The sequence below is a fragment of the Mustelus asterias genome, chromosome 14, assembly GCF_964213995.1.
Source record: "Mustelus asterias chromosome 14, sMusAst1.hap1.1, whole genome shotgun sequence".
Classification (NCBI taxonomy): Eukaryota; Metazoa; Chordata; class Chondrichthyes; order Carcharhiniformes; family Triakidae; genus Mustelus; species Mustelus asterias.
In genome coordinates, this window is record NC_135814.1 from 76,313,249 (window position 1) to 76,334,992 (window position 21,744).

General features: G+C 44.3%; 1 protein-coding gene across 3 annotated transcripts in view; it reads left to right on the plus strand.

Annotated features, from left to right (window-relative positions):
• plcl1 (phospholipase C like 1) overlaps positions 1-21,744 on the plus strand; it is a 635,760-nt gene that overhangs the window by 468,717 nt on the left and 145,299 nt on the right. For all 3 annotated transcript variants that reach the window (XM_078228649.1, XM_078228648.1, XM_078228647.1), the window contains exon 3: positions 16,471-16,674. In XM_078228649.1, coding sequence (XP_078084775.1) covers positions 16,471-16,674 — 204 coding nt within the window. The remainder of the gene's footprint in view (positions 1-16,470; positions 16,675-21,744) is intronic.

Below are 21,744 nucleotides of genomic sequence, written 5' to 3' on the forward strand. Positions count from 1 at the left end.
TCCTTGGGGGGGGAAGTTGTTGGAGAAGATTCTTAGAGATAGGATGTATGCGCATTTAGAAAGGAATAAACTCATTAACGATAGTCAGCATGGTTTTGTGAGAGGGAGGTCATGCCTCACTAACCTGGTGGAGTTTTTTGAAGAAGTGACCAAAATGGTTGACGAGGGAAGGGCCGTGGATGTCGTCTATATGGACTTTAGTAAAGTGTTTGACAAAGTCCCTCATGGTAGGCTGGTGAAAAAGGTTGGATCTCATGGGATAAAGGGGGAGGTGGCTAGATGGGTGGAGAACTGGCTTGGTCACAGAAGACAGAGGGTGGTAGTGGAAGGGTCTTTTTCCGGCTGGAGGCCTGTGACTAGTGGTGTTCCGCAGGGCTCTGTATTGGGACCTCTGCTGTTTGTGATTTATATAAACGATCTGGAAGAAGGTGTAACTGGGGTGATCAGTAAGTTCGCGGACGGCACAAAATTGGCAGGACTTGCAGATAGTGAGGAGCATTGTCAGAGGCTACAGAAGGATATAGATAGGCTGGAAATTTGGGCAAAGAAATGGCAGATGGAGTTCAATCCTGATAAATGCGAAGTGATGCATTTTGGTAGAAATAATGTAGGGAGGAGCTATATGATAAATGGCAGAACCATAAAGGGTGTAGATACGAAGAGGGACCTGGGTGTGCAAGTCCACAGATCCTTGAAAGTGACGTCACAGGTGGAGAAGGTGGTGAAGAAGGCATATGGCATGCTTGCCTTCATAGGACGGGGCATAGAGTATAAAAGTTGGGGTCTGATGTTGCAGATGTATAGAACGTTGGTTCGGCCGCATCTGGAATACTGCATCCAGTTCTGGTCGCCACACTACCAGAAGGACGTGGAGGCTTTGGAGAGAGTACAGAGGAGGTTTACCAGGATGTTACCTGGTATGGAGGGGCTTAGTTATGAGGAGAGATTGGGTAAACTGGGGTTGTTCTCCCTGGAAAGACGGAGGATGAGGGGAGACTTAATAGAGGTGTATAAAATTATGAAAGGCATAGATAGGGTGAACGGTGGGAAGCTTTTCCCCGGGTCGGTGGTGACGTTCACGAGGGGTCATAGGTTCAAGGTGAAGGGGGGGAGGTTTAACACAGATATCAGACGGACATATTTTACACAGAGGGTGGTGGGGGCCTGGAATGCGCTGCCGGGCAAGGTGGTGGAGGCGGACACACTGGGAACATTTAAGACTTATCTAGACAGCTATATGAACGGAGTGGGAATGGAGGGATACAAAAGAATGGTCTAGTTTGGACCAGGGAGTGGCGCGGGGCTTGGAGGGCCGAAGGGCCTGTTCCTGTGCTGTATTGTTGTTTGTTCTTTGTCCTTAAAACCCTCCCTCTTTCGCCAAGCTTTTGGTCATCTGACTTAATAAGTCCTTATGTGACTAGGTGTCAAATTATACTTTATAGCATTCCTACAAAGGGCTTTAGGACATTTTATTACATTATAGATACCATATAAATACATGTTACAGTAGTTGTTGAATTGGCAGAATTTTAGTTTAATGTAACGTAGTTTAAATGCCTGTTCAAGGAAATTTATTGCTCTTGTGTGGACAAAAACCAACAAGCTAATTCATCTGAATTTAAATTGAAAAGGCTTGTTTTAATGCACTTTTTGAAATAGTAAACAGTGATATATTTCAGAAAGCCTGTTGTGAAGGAGAGAACTGCAACCAATCTTTCGACATGTTTAGAAGCATTTATTTATACAGTTATGGAGAACAGGTACCAAATATTGTGTATTTGGAGACATGACACTCAGGAGCATGTTGGTAAAACGAATGGAACTTTATTTGTGGTGTGTCTGCTGCTTCTCTCTTTCCTGCTGTACATCGGATTACATCAAACATACGTGGACAGGGTCAAACCTCGCAAGAAGAGCTCTGATGAAGAGTCATCCAGACTTGAAACGTAAGCTCTATTCTCTCTCCACAGATGCTGTCAGACCTGTTGAGATTTCTCAGCATTTTCTGTTTTTGTCATAAGACTTCATTGCATACGTTACTACAGCAAGCCTCCAGAGTGAGCCAAAGACAAATACATAACATTTCCTCCACACTTAATTTGAATTTTCCCAAAACAAGTTCAACAGCACTTTTTTACAGAGGGTGGTGGGTGCCTGGAACTCACTGCTGGGGGAGGTAGTGGGAGCAGATATGATAGTGACTTTTAAGGGGCATCTAGACAAAGACATGAATAGGATGGGAATAGAGGGATATGGTCCTCAGAAGAGTAGGGAGTTTTAGCTCAGACGGGCAGCATGGTCGGTGCAGGCTTGGAGGACTGAAGGGCCTATTCTTATGCTGCAATTTTTCTTTGTTCTTTGTTCTTTCTTTGTTCTTAATTGTCAATGAGTTAGTCACTACTATAAATTCAGACGGTCTGGAGGTCATCGCTCTCGGAATGGTTGATAGTGAACCTCTGGCGTTCTCTTCACACTGACGTCAATGGTGGCTAGTTTAACCGGTGGTGACGTAGGAAACAGAGGTTGGCTCTGTGCCTGAACAGAGGGTGAGGTGTTGACTTCCTGAACGGTGCTTGGTGGTGTAGGGTCATGGAAAAGTCCTGCCTTTGTAAAACTGAACCTGAATTCTCAACAAGTTCCAAGCTTGGCAGATCCATTTTTCCAGCCAGTAACTAGGTCTGCATGTCTGCTCCAGATAATGTCATCTGAGGTCAGGACACTATAAGAGACAGGTCCAGTCTGTGCGAGGACTATGGCAGGAACCTATTTCTCCCCCGAGGAGTAATTCCTACTCAAAATTTCTTGTCCTTGGTGAAAAACTCTAAAACTCTGTGTTTTGCCTTGCTTTCATGCTATTCCACTTGTCTTTGTTGTTGTTGCACAATTTCCTTGGTTTTTGGAGATTTTAGAAGATTGAATGCAGAATGCAGCTGCCTTTTCATCATCAGTAATGCAGGAGAAGTCTTGGTCGTGGCACATGTGGTATTCTGATAGACAAGTAAGAATTTGCTGAGGTGTTGAATAAGCGAACCTTGTTCTTTGGTTGCTTTCATAGTTTGGATGAAGTATTCTGCTAATCCATTAGTAGCAGGGTCATATGCCATGGATGCAATTTGTTGAATGCCGTTTTATTGTAGGACATTTTCAAACTCCTGTGAGACAAATTGAGGTCCGTTTTCACTTACCAGCTGTTCTGGATATACAAAGCGACTAAATACTTCTCCCAGCTTCTCAATAGTCTTCTCAGATGAGGTAGATGTCATCACAGTGACCTCTGGCGATTTGGTGTGTGCCTCAACAGTTAGTAAAAACATGTGTCCTTCAAAAGGTCCTGCAAAATCCACATGCAAATGTTGTCAAGCCACTTCAGGTCGTTCCCATGGATGCAGTAGTGTTAATGGTCACAGGTTTCTTACCTTTGCGCAGGAAGAACATGTTCTAGCTTTTCCTTTGCTCTCAGCATCAAGTCCATGCCACCAGAATTAACTTTGTGCTATTCCCTTCATGTGTATAACTCTGCAGTGACCTTCATGTAGCTTCTCTAACACCCATTTCCTCAATAGTGGTAGAACGATCACTCTGAGCCCCCATAGAAGGCACCCTGACTGAACTGACAGCTCCCCTCTCTTGGAGTAGTAGAGTTTCAGACTAGAACCATAGAACCATAGAAAATTACAGCTCAGAAACAGGCCTTTTGGCCCTTCTTGTCTGTGCCGAACCATTTTATGCCTAGTCCCACTGACCTGCACTTGGACCATATCCCTCCACACCCCTCTCATCCATGAACCCGTCCAAGTTTTTCTTAAATGTTAAGTGACCCCGCATTTACCACTTTATCCGGCAGCTCATTCCACACTCCCACCACTCTCTGCGTGAAGAAGCCCCCCCTAATATTCCCTTTAAACTTTTCTCCTTTCACCCTTAACCCATGCCCTCTGGTTTTTTTCTCCCCTAGCCTCAGTGGAAAAAGCCTGCTTGCATTCACTCTATCTATACCCATCAAAATCTTATACACCTCTATCAAATCTCCCCTCAATCTTCTACGCTCCAGGGAATAAAGTCCCAACCTATTCAATCTCTCTCTGTAACTCAGCTTCTCAAGTCCCGGCAACATCCTTGTGAACCTTCTCTGCACTCTTTCAATCTTATTTACATCCTTCCTGTAACTAGGTGACCAAAACTGTACACAATACTCCAAACTCGGCCTCACCAATGCCTTATATAACCTTACCATAACACTCCAACTTTTATACTCGATACTCCGATTTATAAAGGCCAATGTACCAAAGGCACTCTTTACGACCCTATCCACCTGTGACGTCACTTTTAGGGAATTCTGTACCTGTATTCCCAGATCCCTCTGTTCAACTGCACTCTTCAGAGTCCTACCATTTACCCTGTACGTTCTTCTTTGGTTTGTCCTTCCAAAGTGCAATATCTCACACTTGTCTGCGTTAAATTCCATTTGCCATTTTTCAGCCCATTTTTCCACTTGGTCCAAATCCTTCTGCAAGCTTTGAAAACCTTCCTCACTGTCCACTACACCTCCAATATTTGTACCATCAGCAAACTTGCTGATCCAATTTACCACATTATCATCCAGATCATTGATATAGATGACAAACAACAATGGACCCAACACCGATCCCTGCGGCACCCCACTCGTCACAGGCCTCCACTCAGAGAAGCAATCCTCCATAACCACTCTCTGGCTTCTTCCATTGAGCCAGTGTCTTATCCAATTTACTACCTCCCCATGTATACCTAGCGACTGAACCTTCCTAACTAACCTCCCATGAGGGACCTTGTCAAAGGCCTTGCTGAAATCCAGGTAGACAACATCCACCGCCTTCCCTTCATCCACTTTCCTGGTAACCTCCTCGAAAAACTCTAATAAATTGGTCAAACATGACCTACCACGCACAAAGCCATGTTGACTCTCCCTAATAAGTCCCTGTCTATCCAAATATTTGTAGATCCTATCCCTTATCACACCTTCCAATAACTTGCCCACCACCGACGTCAAACTTACTGGCCGATAATTTCCCGGATTTCTTTTGGAACCTTTTTTAAACAACGGAACAACATGAGCCACCCTCCAATCATCCGGCACCTCCCCCGTGAATACTGACATTTTAAATATGTCTGCCAGGGCCCCTGCAAGTTCAACACTAGCTTCCCTCAAGGTCCGTGGGAATACCCTGTCCGGTCCTGGGGATTTATCTACTCTGATTTTCCTCAAGACAGCGAGCACCTCCTCCCCTTTAATCTGTAAAGGTTCCATGGCCTCCCTACCTGTTTGCCCTATTTCCGTAGACTCCATGCCAGTTTCCTCAGTGAATACGGATGCAAAAAAACCATTTAGTATCTCCCCCATCTCTTTTGGTTCCATACACAGTGTACCACTATGGTCTTCAAGAGGACCAATTTTATCCCTCACTATCCTTTTGCTCCTAACATGCCTATAGAAGCTCTTTGGACTTTCCTTCACTCTGTCTGCCAAAGCAACCTCATGTCTTCTTTTAGCCCTCCTGATTTCCCTCTTAAGTAGCTTCTTGCACTTTTTATACTCCTCGAGCATCTGATGTGTTCCTTGCTGCCTGTACATTTCATACAACTCTCTCTTCCTCTTAATCAGTGTGAAGTCTTTCCCTATAAAACCATGTCCATCACTTCTGACAGCACAGGGTTATTCTGAATGTGTTTCTCACTTGCCTAGAAGTGGCTCATGTGTTGTCTACTTGTTCAAAGTGAAAGATATTCCCTTCGAGCAGTCTGAAGAACTACCAGGTAGTGGCAATCTTGAAAGTCCATCCGTGTTACAATGTAAACTAGACTGACGGTATTTAATGGTGTAAGTGTGTCCTAACAAAAGTAATGTCCATCTTTGCATTTTATTTGCTGCAAGTGACGGAATGCCCATATGTGAACAAAAATGGTAGTGAGTGGGCGATGGTCTGTCAACAACTCTCTTCCAGGGAGAGGAATGATGGAATTTTTGATTCTGAAGATGATCCCCAGTATTTCCCATTCAATCTCGGCATAGTTACTCCCAACTTTACTCAAGGTTCAAGAAGCAAAAGCAATGGGTCTTTCTTCACCTGATGGCATGATGTGGGAGACCCTGGTGTCAGTGGGATTCTACACTTCTTCATCATAAGGAGAGGCATCACAAGCTAATTGCAGGGTAAAGTAGGATCAAAGTGTGTGAGAGCTTCAGACTTGGGTAACGCTTCTACGGCTGGCATGACAGTGTTATTGCATTAGCCTGACCACTTCCACATCTTGTTCTGGCACTAGAGGTTCTGTAATGATTTTAGAATTTTTGGGTCAAATCTTCCATAATAATTCAACAGTCCCAGGAAGGAATTATGCGGTGCAGGTGCTTCTGTAATGGCATTAACCTTGGAAGGAGATTTGTGAAGGCCGGTCGTATCAATCATGTGTCCCAAGTACGCAAGAGAAGATTGAAAGAACTCACACTTGTCCTTACGGTCTCTCTGATCATCGTCTTCCAATCTCTGGAGAGTGGCATCCAAGTTTCAAATGTGTTCCTCTTCATCTCTTCCAGTGATTAGAATGTCTTCCTGATAGCATTAGTCCGTTCAGAATCTGATCCATTGCCCTTTGAGACGACGCAGGAGCAGATGTGATACCAAAAGGCAATCCTCAGTACCAGAACAAGCCTTTGTGTATCACGATTGTCAAAAGTTCCTGTGACTTCTTGCCACATTTATCTACAAGTAGTCCTGCCTCAGGTCAATTTTGCTGAAATTGTGGCCTCTTGCCAATGCAGTAAACAGGTCCTCAATGTGAGGTAATGGGTACTGTTCTGCATGTAAAACTGGATTTATGTGACCTTAAAATCCCCACAAATCCTAATGGATCCATCTTTTTTGATGACTGGAACAATAGGCATAGCCCATTCGCTGACAATGACAAGTTCCAAAACACCAGCCTTCACAAATCACTCAAATTCAGCCTCCACCTTCAGCCTAATAGTATATGGTACAGGCTATGCCTTCAAACACTTTGCTTGGCTTCAATCTTTTATTTTTAGTTTGACTGTAATGCCCTTCATGCTCCCAAATTCTCCATTGAAAACAACAGTTTGCTTTTTTAAAATTTTCATGAGGCCTGATTCTCCATTGACCATCATGTGGACTTCAGCCCAATCCAGTCACATCTTCTCCAGCCATTTGTGACATGTCAATGCTGTTTCCCTTCACTACGTATAGAAGCATATAGAATACCTACAGTACAGAAGGAGCCCATTCGGCCCATCAAGCCTGCAACGACCACAATCCCATCCAGGCCCTATTCCCGTAACTCCACACATTTACCGTGCTAATCCCCCGAAACTAGGGTCAATCTAGCATGGTCAATCAGTCTAACCTGCAACTCTTTGGACTGTGGGAGGAAACCTAAGCACCCAGAGGAAACCCACGCAGACATGGGAAGAAAGTGCAAACTCCACGCAGACAGTGACCCGAGGCCGGAATTGAATCTGGATCCCTGGCGCCGTGAGGCAGCAGTGCTAACCACTGTGCCACCCCTCTGCTGTTTCTCCATTGAATTCCGCAGCCACTTCAATGCAGCCCTTCAGGGGAACTACTTCTCCTGTGTAAATCTTCAGCACTATCCTTAAGTGGCTCAAAGGAAATGTGTTTGAGTTTCTTATTGTGGATAGTCTCTAGCACCAGCAAGACTGCTGCCACAGTGTCAAGTTCTATCTTTACTGGCTTCCAGCAGTGGAGCGATCCTGTATCTGTGTGTAGTACCGGCGATGGCTAACACATGTAGCGATATATCCTCCTCTGACTGTGAGTCACTTCGCTCTCCTCAATCCTGTTGTACAGCATGGACATTCCTCTTTTAATTTTGTTTCAATGTTGTCTTGGTCGGTTCTTGCTTCTTATTTTTATTTATAGTTTGCTTATTCTTCCTGCAAGCATGCTGTATGTGTCCTTTTTTCCCACAGCTTCGACATTCCATGACTTTACACCAGCATTCAGCAGCAGAATGCCCTGGCTTTTCACACCAGCGGCTTTGGGTGCCGATTCAGTGGACATTTTGTGCACCTGAGTGGATGAACTCAATTGCTGGGCTTCCTTTGCAGCCCGCTCCATAAAAACAGCGATTTCAGTGGCTTTCTGCAGAAAGAGATTACTCTCAATAAACACCTGTTTTTGTGTTGCTTCAATGTGTGGACTACAAACAAATCTGGCATCAAGCGTGTCTCCAAATAAACGATATTCTGCAAGTCTTTTAAGCACTGCAAAAAATTGAGCAATTGACCCCTCTCCTTGGTTTCTTTTATGGAATCTAAAGTGCTCCACAGTCACCAGGGGTTTAACTGAAAAATTATCTTGCCAAATTTCCACAACCTGCTTGCACATTTTAATGCCTGTCTTATAAGGTTGAAAAAGGCTGCAGAGGAGATCAAAAAGTTTTCCCCCATCATGCTCAGGAAAATGGGCACCATTATGTCTTTGTATATTTTGTTTGCCAAAATAATCAAAATGCTCAGTATAAGAACGCCATTGCTCCACATTTTCATCAAAAGCGCCAACGATGCCAAAAAGGGGACACAAGATTGTTTTGGCAGATAAGGCAAAGGAGAATCCAAAGAACTTCTACAAATACATAAAGGCCAAAAGAGTAACAAGGGAGAGAATAAGGCCTCTTAAGGATCAACAAGGTCATCTATGTGCGGATCCACAAGGGATGGGTGAGATCCTAAATGAATATTTCTCACCAGTATGTTAGGGAACTTGGGGAAATAAATAGTGATGTCTTGAAGAGTGTACATATTACAGAGAAAGAGGTGCTGGAAGTCTTGAAGCGCATCAAGGTAGATAAATCCGTGGGACCTGATGAAGTGTATCCCAGGACATTATGGGAGGCTAGAGAGGAAATTGCAGGTCCCCTAGCAGAGATACTTGAATCATCGATAGTCACGGGTGAGGTGCCTGAAGATTGGAGGGTGACAAATGTTGTGCCTTTGTTTAAAAAGGGCTGCAGGAAAAAGCCTTCGAACTACTGTGGTGGGTAAGTTGTTGGATGATATTTTGAGAGACAGGATCTACAGGCATTTAGAGACGCAAGGACTGATTATGGACAGTCAGCATGGCTTTGTGAGTGGAAAATCATGTCTCACAAATTTGATTGAGTTTTTTGAAGGGGTAACCAAGAAGGTAGATGAGGGCAATGCAGTTGATGTTGTCTACATGGACTTTAGCAAGGCCTTTGACAAGGTACCGCATGGTAGGTTGTTGCATAAGGTTAAACCTCACGGGATCCAAGGTGAGGTATCTAAATGGATACAAAATTGGCTTCTTGACAGAAGCCAGAGGGTGGTTGTAGAGGGTTGTTTTTCAAATTGGAGGCTTGTGACCAGTGATGTGCCTCAGGGATCAGTGCTGGGTCCACTGTTATTTGTCATTAATATTAATGATTTGGATGAAAATATAGGAGGCATGGTTAGTAAGTTTGCAGATGACACCAAGATTGGTGGCATAGTGGACAGTGAAGAACGTTATCTCCGATTGCAACGGGATCTTGATCAATTGGGCCAGTGGGCTGACGAACGTCAGATGGAGTTTAATTTAGATAAATGCGAGGTGATGCATTTTGGTAGATTGAACCAGGGCAGGACTTATTCAGTTAATGGTATGGCGTTGGGGAGAATTACAGAACAAAGAGATCTAGGGGTGCATGTTCATAGCTCCTTGAAAGTGGAGTCACAGGTGGACAGAGTGGTGAAGAAGGTATTCGGCATGCTTGGTTTCATTGGTCAGGACATTGAATACAGGAGTTGGGACGTCTTGTTGAAGTTATACAAGACATTGGTAAGGCCTCATTTGGAATACTGTGTACAGTTCTGGTCACCCTATTATAGAAAGGATATTATTAAACTATGCAGAAGCGATTTACTAGGATGCTCCCGGGACTTGATGGTTTGAGTTATAAGGAGAGGCTGGATAGGCTGGGACCTTTTTCTCTGGAGCGTAGGAGGCTAAGGGGTGACCTTATTGAGGTCTATAAAATAATGAGGGGCACAGATCAGCTAGATGTCAATTTTCCCAAAGATAGGGGAGTCTAAAACTAGAGGGCATAAGTTTAAGGTGAGAGGAGAGAGATCCAAAAGTGTCCAGAGGGGCTATTTTTTCACACAGAGGGTGGTGAGTGTCTGGAACAAGCTGCCAGAGGTAGTAGTAGAGGCGGGTACAATTTTGTCTTTTAAAAAGCATTTAGACAGTTACATGGGTAAGATGGGTAGAGAGGGATATGGGCCAAATGCGGGCAATTGGGATTAGCTTAGGGATTTTTAAAAAAGGCGGCATGGACAAGTTGGGCTGAAGGGCCAGTTTCCATGCTGTAACCTCTATGACTCCATGATGCCAAAATCTCCTGCCATTTTTACTCATGCAGGTTTCTCGTATGTGTATTATGCAGCCACATTTCCAGCAGCTACCTCAGTTCTCTCATTCACACAAGGTACTAGTTTGAGATAGACAGAATCTGTCATTTGCTACAACCAGCTCTAAAATCTGTTTTTAAAGCATCTTTTATCCACGTCCACACTAGCTCACTAGTTCTCTCCATAGACAGCCACGTAGCGTGCCATGTGAAAATTTCCTTTTTCTTCTGAGTTTTCTTCTTAAACTTCTTTTGAGTGATTTAGCAAGCACACATTCATTATCCTCCGTCAGTTTTGTTGTGTATTTGGGGACATGAAACTCGGGACCACTTTGGTAAAAATAAACAGAACTTTATCAGTGGTGTATGCTCACATGCATGTCTGCTGCTTCTCTCTTTCCTGCTCAATACCCATTACATCAACCTTAAACACATTAAACCTCGCAAGAAGACTTCCTTGCACATGTTCCTACAGCAGGGTTCCAGAGTGAGCCAAAAGACAAATGCATTATACCAACCACAGACGACGCCAGTGTCCAGTTATAAGGTGCAAATGAATTCCCAGTTAATACCCATCATCTCCCTACAACTAAACACAATTCATGTGCAATTAAGATATTGTATAGTAATTTATAAGTAATCATGGTATTCCTACACAGATTAATGACATGGATCTACATATTTGGTGTTTATAGATTTAACTGATTTTAAATTAGTTACACAATTAATAAATTGCTGCATTTGTCAATTTTTGGATTTCACTCAAAGAGAACAAAGACCAAAGAAAATTACAGAGTTGAACAGAGGGATCTGGGAATGCAGGTACAGAATTCCCTAAAAGTGACGTCACAGGTGGATAGGGTCGTAAAGTGTGCCTTTGGTACATTGGCCTTTATAAATCGGAGTATCGAGTATAAAAGTTGGAGTGTTATGGTAAGGTTATATAAGGCATTGGTGAGGCCGAATTTGGAGTATTGTGTACAGTTTTGGTCACCTAGTTGCAGGAAGGATGTAAATTAGGTTGAAAGAGTGCAGAGAAGGTTCACAAGGATGTTGCCGGGACTTGAGAAGCTGAGTTACAGAGAGAGATTGAATAGGTTGGGACTTTATTCCCTGGAGCGTAGAAGAATGAGGGGAGATTTCAGAGAGGTGTATAAGATTTTGATGGGTATAGATAGAGTGAATGCAAGCAGGCTTTTTCCACTGAGGCTAGGGGAGAAAAAAACCAGAGGGCATGGGTTAAGGGTGAAAGGAGAAAAGTTTAAAGGGAATATTAGGGGGGGGCTTCTTCACGCAGAGAGTGGTGGGAGTGTGGAATGAGCTGCCGGATAAAGTGATAAATGCGGGGTCACTTTTAACATTTAAGAAAAACTTGGACGGCTTCATGGTTGAGAGGGGTGTGGAGGGATATGGTCCAAGTGCAGGTCAGTGGGACTAGGCAAAAAATGGTTCGGCACAGACAAGAAGGGCCAAAAGGCCTGTTTCTGAGCTGTAATTTTCTATGGTTCTATGGTTCTACCGCACAGAATCAGGCCCTTTGGCCCTCCAAGCCTGCACTGACCATGCTGTCCGATTGAACTAAAACCCCCTACCTTCCGGGGACCGTATCCCTCCATTCCCATCCTATTCATGTATTTGTCAAGATGCCCCTTAAAAGTCACTATTGACTATTCCACTATCTCCCCCAGCAGTGAGTTTCAGGCATCCACCATTCCTGTGTAAAAAACTTGGTTCGTACATCTCCTTTAAACCTTGCCCCTCACATCTTAAACCTATGCCCCCTAGTGATTGACTCTTCCACCCTGGGAAAAAGCTTCTGAGTATCCACTCTGTCATGCCCCTCATAATCTTGTGGACTTCAATCAGGCCATCCCTCAACCTCTGTCGTTCCAGTGAGAACAAACCAAGTTTCTCCAACCTCCCCTCATAGCGAATGCCTTCCATATCAGGCAACATCCTGGTAAATCTTTTCTGTACCCTCTTCAAAGCCTCCACATCCTTTCTGGTAGTGTGGCAACCAGAAATGAACACTATATTCCAAATGTGGCCTAACTAAGGTTCTATAAAGCTGCAACATGACTTGCCAATTTTTAAACTCAGTACCCCGGCCGATGAAGGCAAGAATGCCATATGCCTTCTTGACTACCTTCTCGACTACCTTCTCCACCTGTATGGTCACTTTCAGTGACCTGTGTACCTGAACACCTAGATCCCTCTGCCTATCAATACTCTTAAGGGTTCTGCCATTTACTATATATTTCCTATCTGTATTAGACCTTCCAAAATGCATTACCTCACATCTGTATGGATTAAACTCCATCTGCCATCTCTCGCCCAAGTCTCCAGCCAATCTATATCCTGCTGTATCCTCTGATGGTCCTCATCGCTATCTGCAAATCCACCAACATTTGTGTCGTCTGCAAACTTACTAATCAAACCAGTTACATTTTCCTCCAAATCATTTATATATATTACAAACAGCTAAGGTCCTAGCACTGATGCCTGAGGAATGCCACTTGTTACAGCTCTCCATTCAGAAACGCACCCTTCCACTGCTACCCTCTGTCTTCTTTGACCGAGCCAGTTTTGTATCCGCCTTGCCAGCTCACCTCTGATCCAATGCGACTTCACCTTCTGCACCAGTCTGCCAGGAGGGACCATGTCAAAGGCCTTACTGAAGTCCATGTAGATAACATCCACTGCCCTACCCGCATTAATCATCTTCGTCACTTCCTCGAAAAACTCGATCAAGTTAGTGAGACCGATCACCCCTTCACAAAACCATGTTGCCTCTCACTAATACGTCCACTTATTTCAAAGTGGGAGTAAATCCTGTTTCGAAGAATCCTCTCCAATAATTTCCCTACATTGACGTAAGGCTCACCGGCCTGTAATTACCTGGATTTTTCTTGCTACCCTTCTTAAACAATGAAACAACATTGGCTATTCTCCAATCCTCTGGGACCTCCCCTGTAGTCATGATGTGGAGATGCCGGCATTGGACTGGGGTGAACACAGTAAGAGTTTTAACAACACCAGGTTAAAGTCCAACAGGTTTATTTGGTAGCAAACACCATAAGTTTTCGGAGCGCTGCTCCTTTGTCAGATGGAGTGGCAATGTGCTCTCAAACAGTGCACAGAGACACACAATCAAGTTACAGAATACTGATTAGAATGCGAATCCCTACAGCCAGCCAGGTCTTAAAGATACAGACAATGTGGGTGGAGGGAGCATTAAGCACAGGTTAAAGAGATGTGTATTGTCTCCAGACAGAACAAGAACAAAGAACAAAGAACAATACAGCACAGGAACAGGCCCTTCGGCCCTCCAAGCCCGCGCCGCTCCCCGGTCCAGGATTGAATCCTGAATCCAGGATCCCCGCCCAATTTTCCAGCCTATCTACATACCAATATCCTATCCACCGAGCTGTCCCTCACAGCTACGATGCTTTGTTCATTACAACCTATTAACTCACCCCCACCCCCCTATTCCAGACCATGTGATCCCCAGGGAGAGGCGAAAACCCAGAGTGAAAAACCCCAGGGCCAATATGGGGAAAAAAAAAATCTGGGAAATTCCTCTCCGACCCCCTGAGGCGATCGAAACGAGTCCAGGAGATCACAATGGCCCTGATCGGAAAATGCTTCCCAACCCTAGTCATTTCCACTTCCATGAACACCATATGAATTCCCTGCCCCCGAGACAGGTTCCCAACTATCCACAGTCTCGCTCTGTACTGGCACCAGCAAGATGATCATAGAATGAAGCCTTGAAACGAGAAACAAGGAACAATTAGCCCGCGCCGCTCCCTGGTCCAAACTAGACCACTCTTTTGTATCCCTCCATTCCCACTCCGGTCATATAGCTGTCTAGATAAGTCTTAAACGTTCCCAGTGTGTCCGCCTCCACCACCTTGCCCGGCAACACATTCCAGGCCCCCACGACCCTCTGTGTGAAATATGTCCTTCTGATATCTGTGTTAAACCTCCCCCCCTTCAAAGAACAAAGAACAAAGAACAGTACAGCACAGGAAACAGGCCTTCGGCCCTCCAAGCCTGTGCCGCTCCTTGGTCCAACTAGACCAATCGTTTGTATCCCTCCATTCCCAGGCTGCTCATGTGACTATCCAGGTAAGTCTTAAACGATGTCAGCGTGCCTGCCTCCACCACCCTACTTGGCAGCGCATTCCAGGCCCCCACCACCCTCTGTGTAAAAAACGTCCCTCTGATGTCTGAGTTATACTTCGCCCCTCTCAGCTTGAGCCCGTGACCCCTCGTGATCGTCACCTCCGACCTGGGAAAAAGCTTCCCACTGTTCACCCTATCTATACCCTTCATAATCTTGTATACCTCTATTAGATCTCCCCTCATTCTCCGTCTTTCCAAGGAGAACAACCCCAGTCTACCCAATCTCTCCTCATAGCTAAGACCCTCCACACCAGGCAACATCCTGGTAAACCTTCTCTGCACTCTCTCCAATGCCTCCACGTCCTTCTGGTAGTGCGGACAGCCTGCAAGTCCAAGAGGCAAGCTGTGGGGGTTACTGATAATGTGACATAAATCCAACATCCCGGTTTAGGCTGTCCTCATGTGTGCGGAACTTGGCTATCAGTTTCTGCTCAACGACTCTGCGCTGTCGTGTGTCGTGAAGGCCGCCTTGGAGAACCGCCTTGGAGAGCCACCTCGGATCTTCAGGTAAGCATTCTCCAAGGCGGCCTTCACGACACACGACAGCGCAGAATCGCTGAGCAGAAACTGATAGCCAAGTTCCGCACACATGAGGACGGCCTAAACTGGAATGTTGGATTTATGTCACATTATCAGTAACCCACACAGCTTGCCTCCTGGACTTGCAGGCTGTCCTGTCTGGAGACAATACACATCTCTTTAACCTGTGCTTAATGCTCCCTCCACCCACATTGTCTGTATCTTTAAGACCTGGCTGGTTGGAGGGATTCACATTCTAATCAGTATTCTGTAACTTGATTTTGTGTCTCTGTGCCCTGTTTGAGAGCACATTTCCACTCCATCTGATGAAGGAGCAGCGCTCCGAAAGCTTATGGTGTTTACTACCAAATAAACCTGTTGGACTTTAACCTGGTGTTGTTAAAACTCTTACTGTAACCTCCCCTGTAGCCAGTGAGGATACAAAGATTTCTCTCAAGGCCCCAGCAATTTCCTCTCTTGCCTCTCTCAGTAATCTGGGGTATATCCCATCAGGCCCTGGGGACATGTCCATCTTAATGTTTCTCAAGAACCCCAATACCTCCTCCTTTTTGATCTCAATATGACTCAAACTATCTACACACCCTTTCCCAGACTCATCATCCACCAAGTCCTTTGGTGAATACTGACGCAAAGTACTCATTTAATACTTCGCCTATTTCCTCTGGCTCCGCGCATAGATTCCCTCCCCTGTCCTTGAGTGGGCCAACCGTCTCCCTGGCAACCCTCTTGCTCTTTATATATGTATAAAAAGCTTTGGGATTTTCCTTAATCCTGCTGGCCAATTACTTTTCGTGACCCCTTTTCGCCCTCATTTTGCTTTCCATTGTCAAGGCTTAGATAACCACACCTGTAATGATTTGATTTAAGACTAAATGGAATACACCATTATTTAAGATATTTGAACTTCTTTCCAAATGATTTTTCTCGATGATTTCTGAGAGAGATCTGATTGCTGATGACAAATGATGAGGACCTTCTTTTACATGTGATCTCACTAAAATTAATGCTGTTAGTAGTGATTTACCATTGGTGCATGTTGCATTGACCCAAGTGCAATTAGAAAGTCAGGTATATAAGAAATTGGTCATTGCATTTATTGCATAACTACACATAAACAATTTTAGGGAGTTAGGTCAACTAATCTTCTTTGTAATTGCAATTTTTCATAACAATTATTTTAAGCATTTTTATTTCTCATTTTCCGAGCCAAAACTTCTTAGAGTTTTAAGAAATTATATATTAATGGCAGTTAATCCATAAAATGATACAGCAAGTCTTGACTGCCATCTCATTTACTGTTATCTTTTTACTTCTGCACAGAATGCAATCGTCTCCTTTAAGGAAATATGTGGCTTAGCACCTACTGCCAATCTGACTCAGTGTATACTGACTACGTCTTCAAGATTACTAAACAATGACAATACGTCTGCAGTATCACTCAACATAAAGGACAAATACCCGTATTTGGAACCCTCAGGATTGGTATCAGAGATACAAAAGAAGGTTCTGTCATCATACGACCTGGTAGGGATGTTTTTTAAATCTGCAAATAATGTTATATTTTCAACAATGTTAACTACTGGTTTCTGCCTTTAGATCCTTTCAACTTGTTAATGTACCTGTTAATGCAAGTAATAAAAGGGTGAAATTAATTCTCAAATGGCTAGATTTTATACGATTAACATTCATCTTAATCTGAGGTGATCAAAAACAGTTGGACAATTCAAAATATAAGAGCTTACTTCAGAAATTATTGCACATTCCAGCAGCAAGTGGAACATACTTGTCATTTTGTTCATCTTCTAGTTAGAATCAGTGTCACAATTATTCCTTAGTGCTGAAATTCAAATAAATTTTAACGATAGTTACTGTCATAGTAATTCAGACTTTCAACTTTCGAATTCTGAAGCTTTCCACCAGCCACTGTTGTTGTCATCTTTGTTATTTGCGAGGGAAGTTCCTGCGGCCCAGTAAGTGCTGCTTTCACTCCTCAATTATATCATGTTCTGTTTCTTCAATTTAAAATTGTTACTTAATTGAGGAATGAGTTGCATTTCTTCCTGCAAACCAAACTACTTTGCTTTGCTTTAACTAATGGTTTATATTAAGTCTAAGACACCTCCATGGTAGGATTAGTAAGTTTGCGGAAGACGCAAAGATTGGCCAGGTGGTTAACAGTGCGGTTGAGTGTCTACAAGACGATATAAACAGCATGGTCAAATGGGTAGATAAGTGACAGATGGAATTTAACCATGAAAAGTATGAGGTGTAACCTCTGACAATCTATATATATATGGAACATGGACTCCTCAAGACCGCAGCTAAACTAGGCGACCTAGGAGCAATCTCTCTTTAGATTGTCCTTTAAAAACCCGTTAAGTGAACAAAGGGAAAGTTTTCAAATGAAATTGAAATAGTGTTCCTGGGGCTGATCATGCACTCCAGCCCCTGCGGTTCCCAACGGTTGTGGAAGGCCTCAAGCATGCTGGTGGATACCACATGCTTCCTCTCCAGGGACACTTGGACACGGACCTAGCTGGGAAAAGGGGCAGACAGTTGGGTCTAAAAACCCCCTCTCCGCTCCACTGCCAGGACCTGTTAATGGCCATCTTATCCAGGTCCAGGAGCAGACCCATGAGGAGGTCCTTCAATCTGCCCACACCCCCTCCACACATGGAACACAGACTCCCTTTGGATGCAAAAATACTGAACAAATAACAATTAACACAAATTAAAGGAAAATAATTTAACACAAATTTAACAAAAAATAGAGTCAAAATAGAAATAAATCAGTTAAGAACAGGCTGAAACAATGTGTACAACAGGACAGTACTGTTTGTGAATTTTGGGAAAGAGGTAGATGCAGGCTGTTGGGAGATTGTCGACCAAATTCTTCCAAAAAATGAAGAGTCATTTCTGGCAGGAAAAGTGGTGAGAAATACACCAGGTGGGTCAGCGCAAACTAGATCACAATTCATCCACACTTAGTCATTCTTTTTGAGCTTGAGGAGATCACCACCAGCAAAGAGATGGCGGGGACCAAAAGACGCTGCAAAACCGACTCCATAGAGATTGGGGCACCTTTTTAAAGGGCGTCCCAATGTCAAAGTTAAGTTGAAGGTTTGTTGCAACCGCCCCCCACCCCCCTGCAGACATTATGACCTCTCACTGACATGCAAACAAGCTGAAATCCACAGAATACCATCCAAGTAGTATTTCTTTGCAACAGTCCATGAGCCAATGCAAATCTGTTAGGTTGTGTCCAGTGAGACCACGTGGGGGTACAGCATGCTGTGACAAGAAATCTTGACATTCTTTGCTATTCCCAGTGAGTGAAATTAAATATTCCCTTATCAGTGGATCATGCAGGCATAATGTTTTGCAAGCAACTGGTACAATTTGTATTGACTTGGCCAGAAACTAACTGTTAGAACATAGAACAGTACAGCACAGTACAGGCCCTTCGGCCCACGATGTTGTGCCGAACCTTTTCCGAAACCCAGATCAAGCTATCCCACTCCCTATCATTCTGGTGTGCTCCATGTGCCTATCCAATAACCGCTTGAAAGTTCCTAAAGTGTCCGACTCCACAATCACAGCAGGCAGTCCATTCCACACCCCAACCACTCTCTGAGTAAAGAACCTACCTCGTACACCCCCCCTATATCTCCCACCACGAACCTGATAGTTATGCCCCCTCGTAACAGCTACATCCACCCGAGGAAATAGTCTCTGAACGTCCACTCTATCTATCCCCCTCATCATCTTATAAACCTCTATTAAGTCACCTCTCAACCTCCTCCGCTCTAAAGAGAAAAGCCCTAGCTCCCTCAACCTTTCTTCATAAGATCTACCCTCCAAACCAGGCAGCATCATGGTAAATCCCTTTTGCACTCTTTCCAGTGCTTCCACATCCTTCTTATAGTAAGGTGACCAGAACTGCACACAATATTCCAAATGTGATCTCACCAAGGTCCTGTACAGTTGCAGCATAACCCCACGGCTTTTAAGCTCAAACCCCCTGTTAATAAACGCTGACACACTATAGACCTTCTTCACGGCTCTATCCACTTGAGTGGCAACCTTCAGAGATCTGTGGATATGAACCCTAAGATCTCTCTGTTCCTCCACATTCCTCAGAACCCTACCTTTGACCCTGTAATCCGCATTCAAATTTGTCCGACCAAAATGAATCACCTCGCACTTATCAGGGTTAAACTCCATCTGCCATTTTTCAGCCCATCAATGTCTCTTTGCAGCCTACAATAGCCCTCCAACTCTTCCACTACTCCACCAATCTTGGTGTCATCCGCAAATTTACTGATCCACCCTTCAGCCCCCTCCTCCAAGTCATTTATAAAAATCACAAATAGCAAAGGACCCAGAACTGATCCTTGTGGTACTCCGCTGGTAACTGGTCTCCAGTCTGAAAATTTTCCATCCACCACCACCCTCTGTCTTCTATGAGATATGATGTGGAGATGCCATACTGATGAAGGAGCAGTGCTCCGAAAGCTTATGATATTTGCTACCAAATAAACCTGTTGGACTTTAACCTGGTGTTGTGAGACTTCTTTCTATGAGATAGCCAGTTACTTATCCAATCGGCCAAATTTCCCTCTATCCCACACCTCCTTACTTTCTTCATGAGCCGACCATGGGGGACCTTATCAAACGCCTTACTAAAATCCATGTTTATGACATCAACTGCTCTACCTTCATCGACACACTTAGTTACCTCCTCAAAAAATTCAATCAAATTTGTGAGGCAAGACTTGCCCTTCACGAATCCGTGTTGACTATCCCGGATTAAGCTGCATCTTTCTAAATGGTCGTAAATCCTATCCCTCAGGACCTTTTCCATTAACTTACCGACCACCAAAGTAAGACTAACCGACCTATAATTACCAGGGTCATTCCTATTTCCTTTCTTGAACAGAAGAACAATATTCGCCACTCTCCAGTCCTCTGGCACTATCCCCGTGGACAGTGAGGACCCAAAGATCAAAGCCAAAGGCTCTGTCATCTCATCCCTTGCCTCCCAAAGAATCCTAGGATATATCTCATCTGGCCCAGGGGACTTGTCGACCTTCAGGTTTTTCAAAATTGCAAATACACCTTCCCTCAGAACATCTGCCTCCTCCAGCCTGTATCACACACTCATCCTCAAAAACATGGTCCCTCTCCTTGGTGAACACCGAAGAAAAGTATTCGTTCATCGCCTCTCCTATCTCTTCTGACTCCATGCACAAGTTCCCACTACTGTCCTTGACCGGCGCTAACCTCACCCTGGTCATTCTTTTATTCCTCACATAAGAGTAAAAAGCCTTGGGGTTTTCCTTGATCCAACCCACCAAGGACTTCTCATGCCCCCTCCTAGCTCTCCTAAGCCCTTTTTTCAGCTCATTCCTTGCTAAGTTGTAACCCTCAATGGACCCAACCGAACCTTGTTTTCTCATTCTTACATATGTTTCCTTCTTCCTCTTGACAAGACATTCAACCTCTTTTGTGAACCATGGTTTCCTCACTCGGCCATTTTCTCCCTGCCTAACAAGGACATGTCTCTGATCGCGTGCACAGCATTCTAAAGTGGGAAGGTGATCAGCCAGATGTCGTGGTACACATCGGTACAAATGACGTGGGAAGGAAGAGTGAGGAGGTCCTAAAGAGTGAATACGAAGAGCTTGGAAGGAAGTTAAAAAGCAGGACCCCGAGGGTAGTAATCTCAGGATTGCTACCTGAGCCACATGCCAGTGAGGGCAGGAGTAGGATGCTTGGGCGGATGAACACGTGGCTGAGGAACTGGTGCAGGGGGCAGGGTTTCCAATTCTTGGATCATTGGGACCTCTTCTGGGGCAGGTGGGACCTGTAGAAGAGAGACGGGTTACACCTAAACTACAAGGGGACCAATACACTTGCAGGGAGATTTGCTAGTGTTATTGGGGAGCGTTTAAACTAGATTTGCAGGGGGGTGGGAACCAGAGTGCCAGAGCAAATAGTGGAGCAGGGGTAAAAAGACAGGTTAGTTCAAGCAACATCACAAATGGAAGGGTAGAGTGTGGTGGAAATAATCTTTTGAGGTGTGTCTATTTCAATGCCAGGAGTATTGTGGGGAAGGCAGATGAGCTGAAGGCGTGGATAGACACATGGAAATATGACCTTATAGCCATTAGTGAAACTTGGCTACAGGAGGGGCAGGACTGGCAGCTCAATGTTCCAGGGTTCCAATCTTTCAGGCGGGATAGAAGCAGAGGGATAGAAGGTGGGGGGGTGGCATTGTTGGTCAGGGAAAATGTTACAGCGGTACTCAGGCAGGATAGATTAGGGAACTTGTCTACAGAGGCCCAATGGGTGGAGCTGAGAAACAGGAAAGGTATGACCACATTAATGGGGTTGTATTATAGACCACCCAATAGCCAGCGAGAATTGGAGGAGCAAATCAGCACAGAGATAGCTGACAACTGCAAGAAACACAAAGTTGTGATAGTAGGGGATTTTAATTTTCCACATATAGATTGGGACTTGCATACTGTTAAAGGTTTAGACGGGGTAGAGTTTGTAAAATGTGTTCAGGAGAATTTTCCACATCAGTAT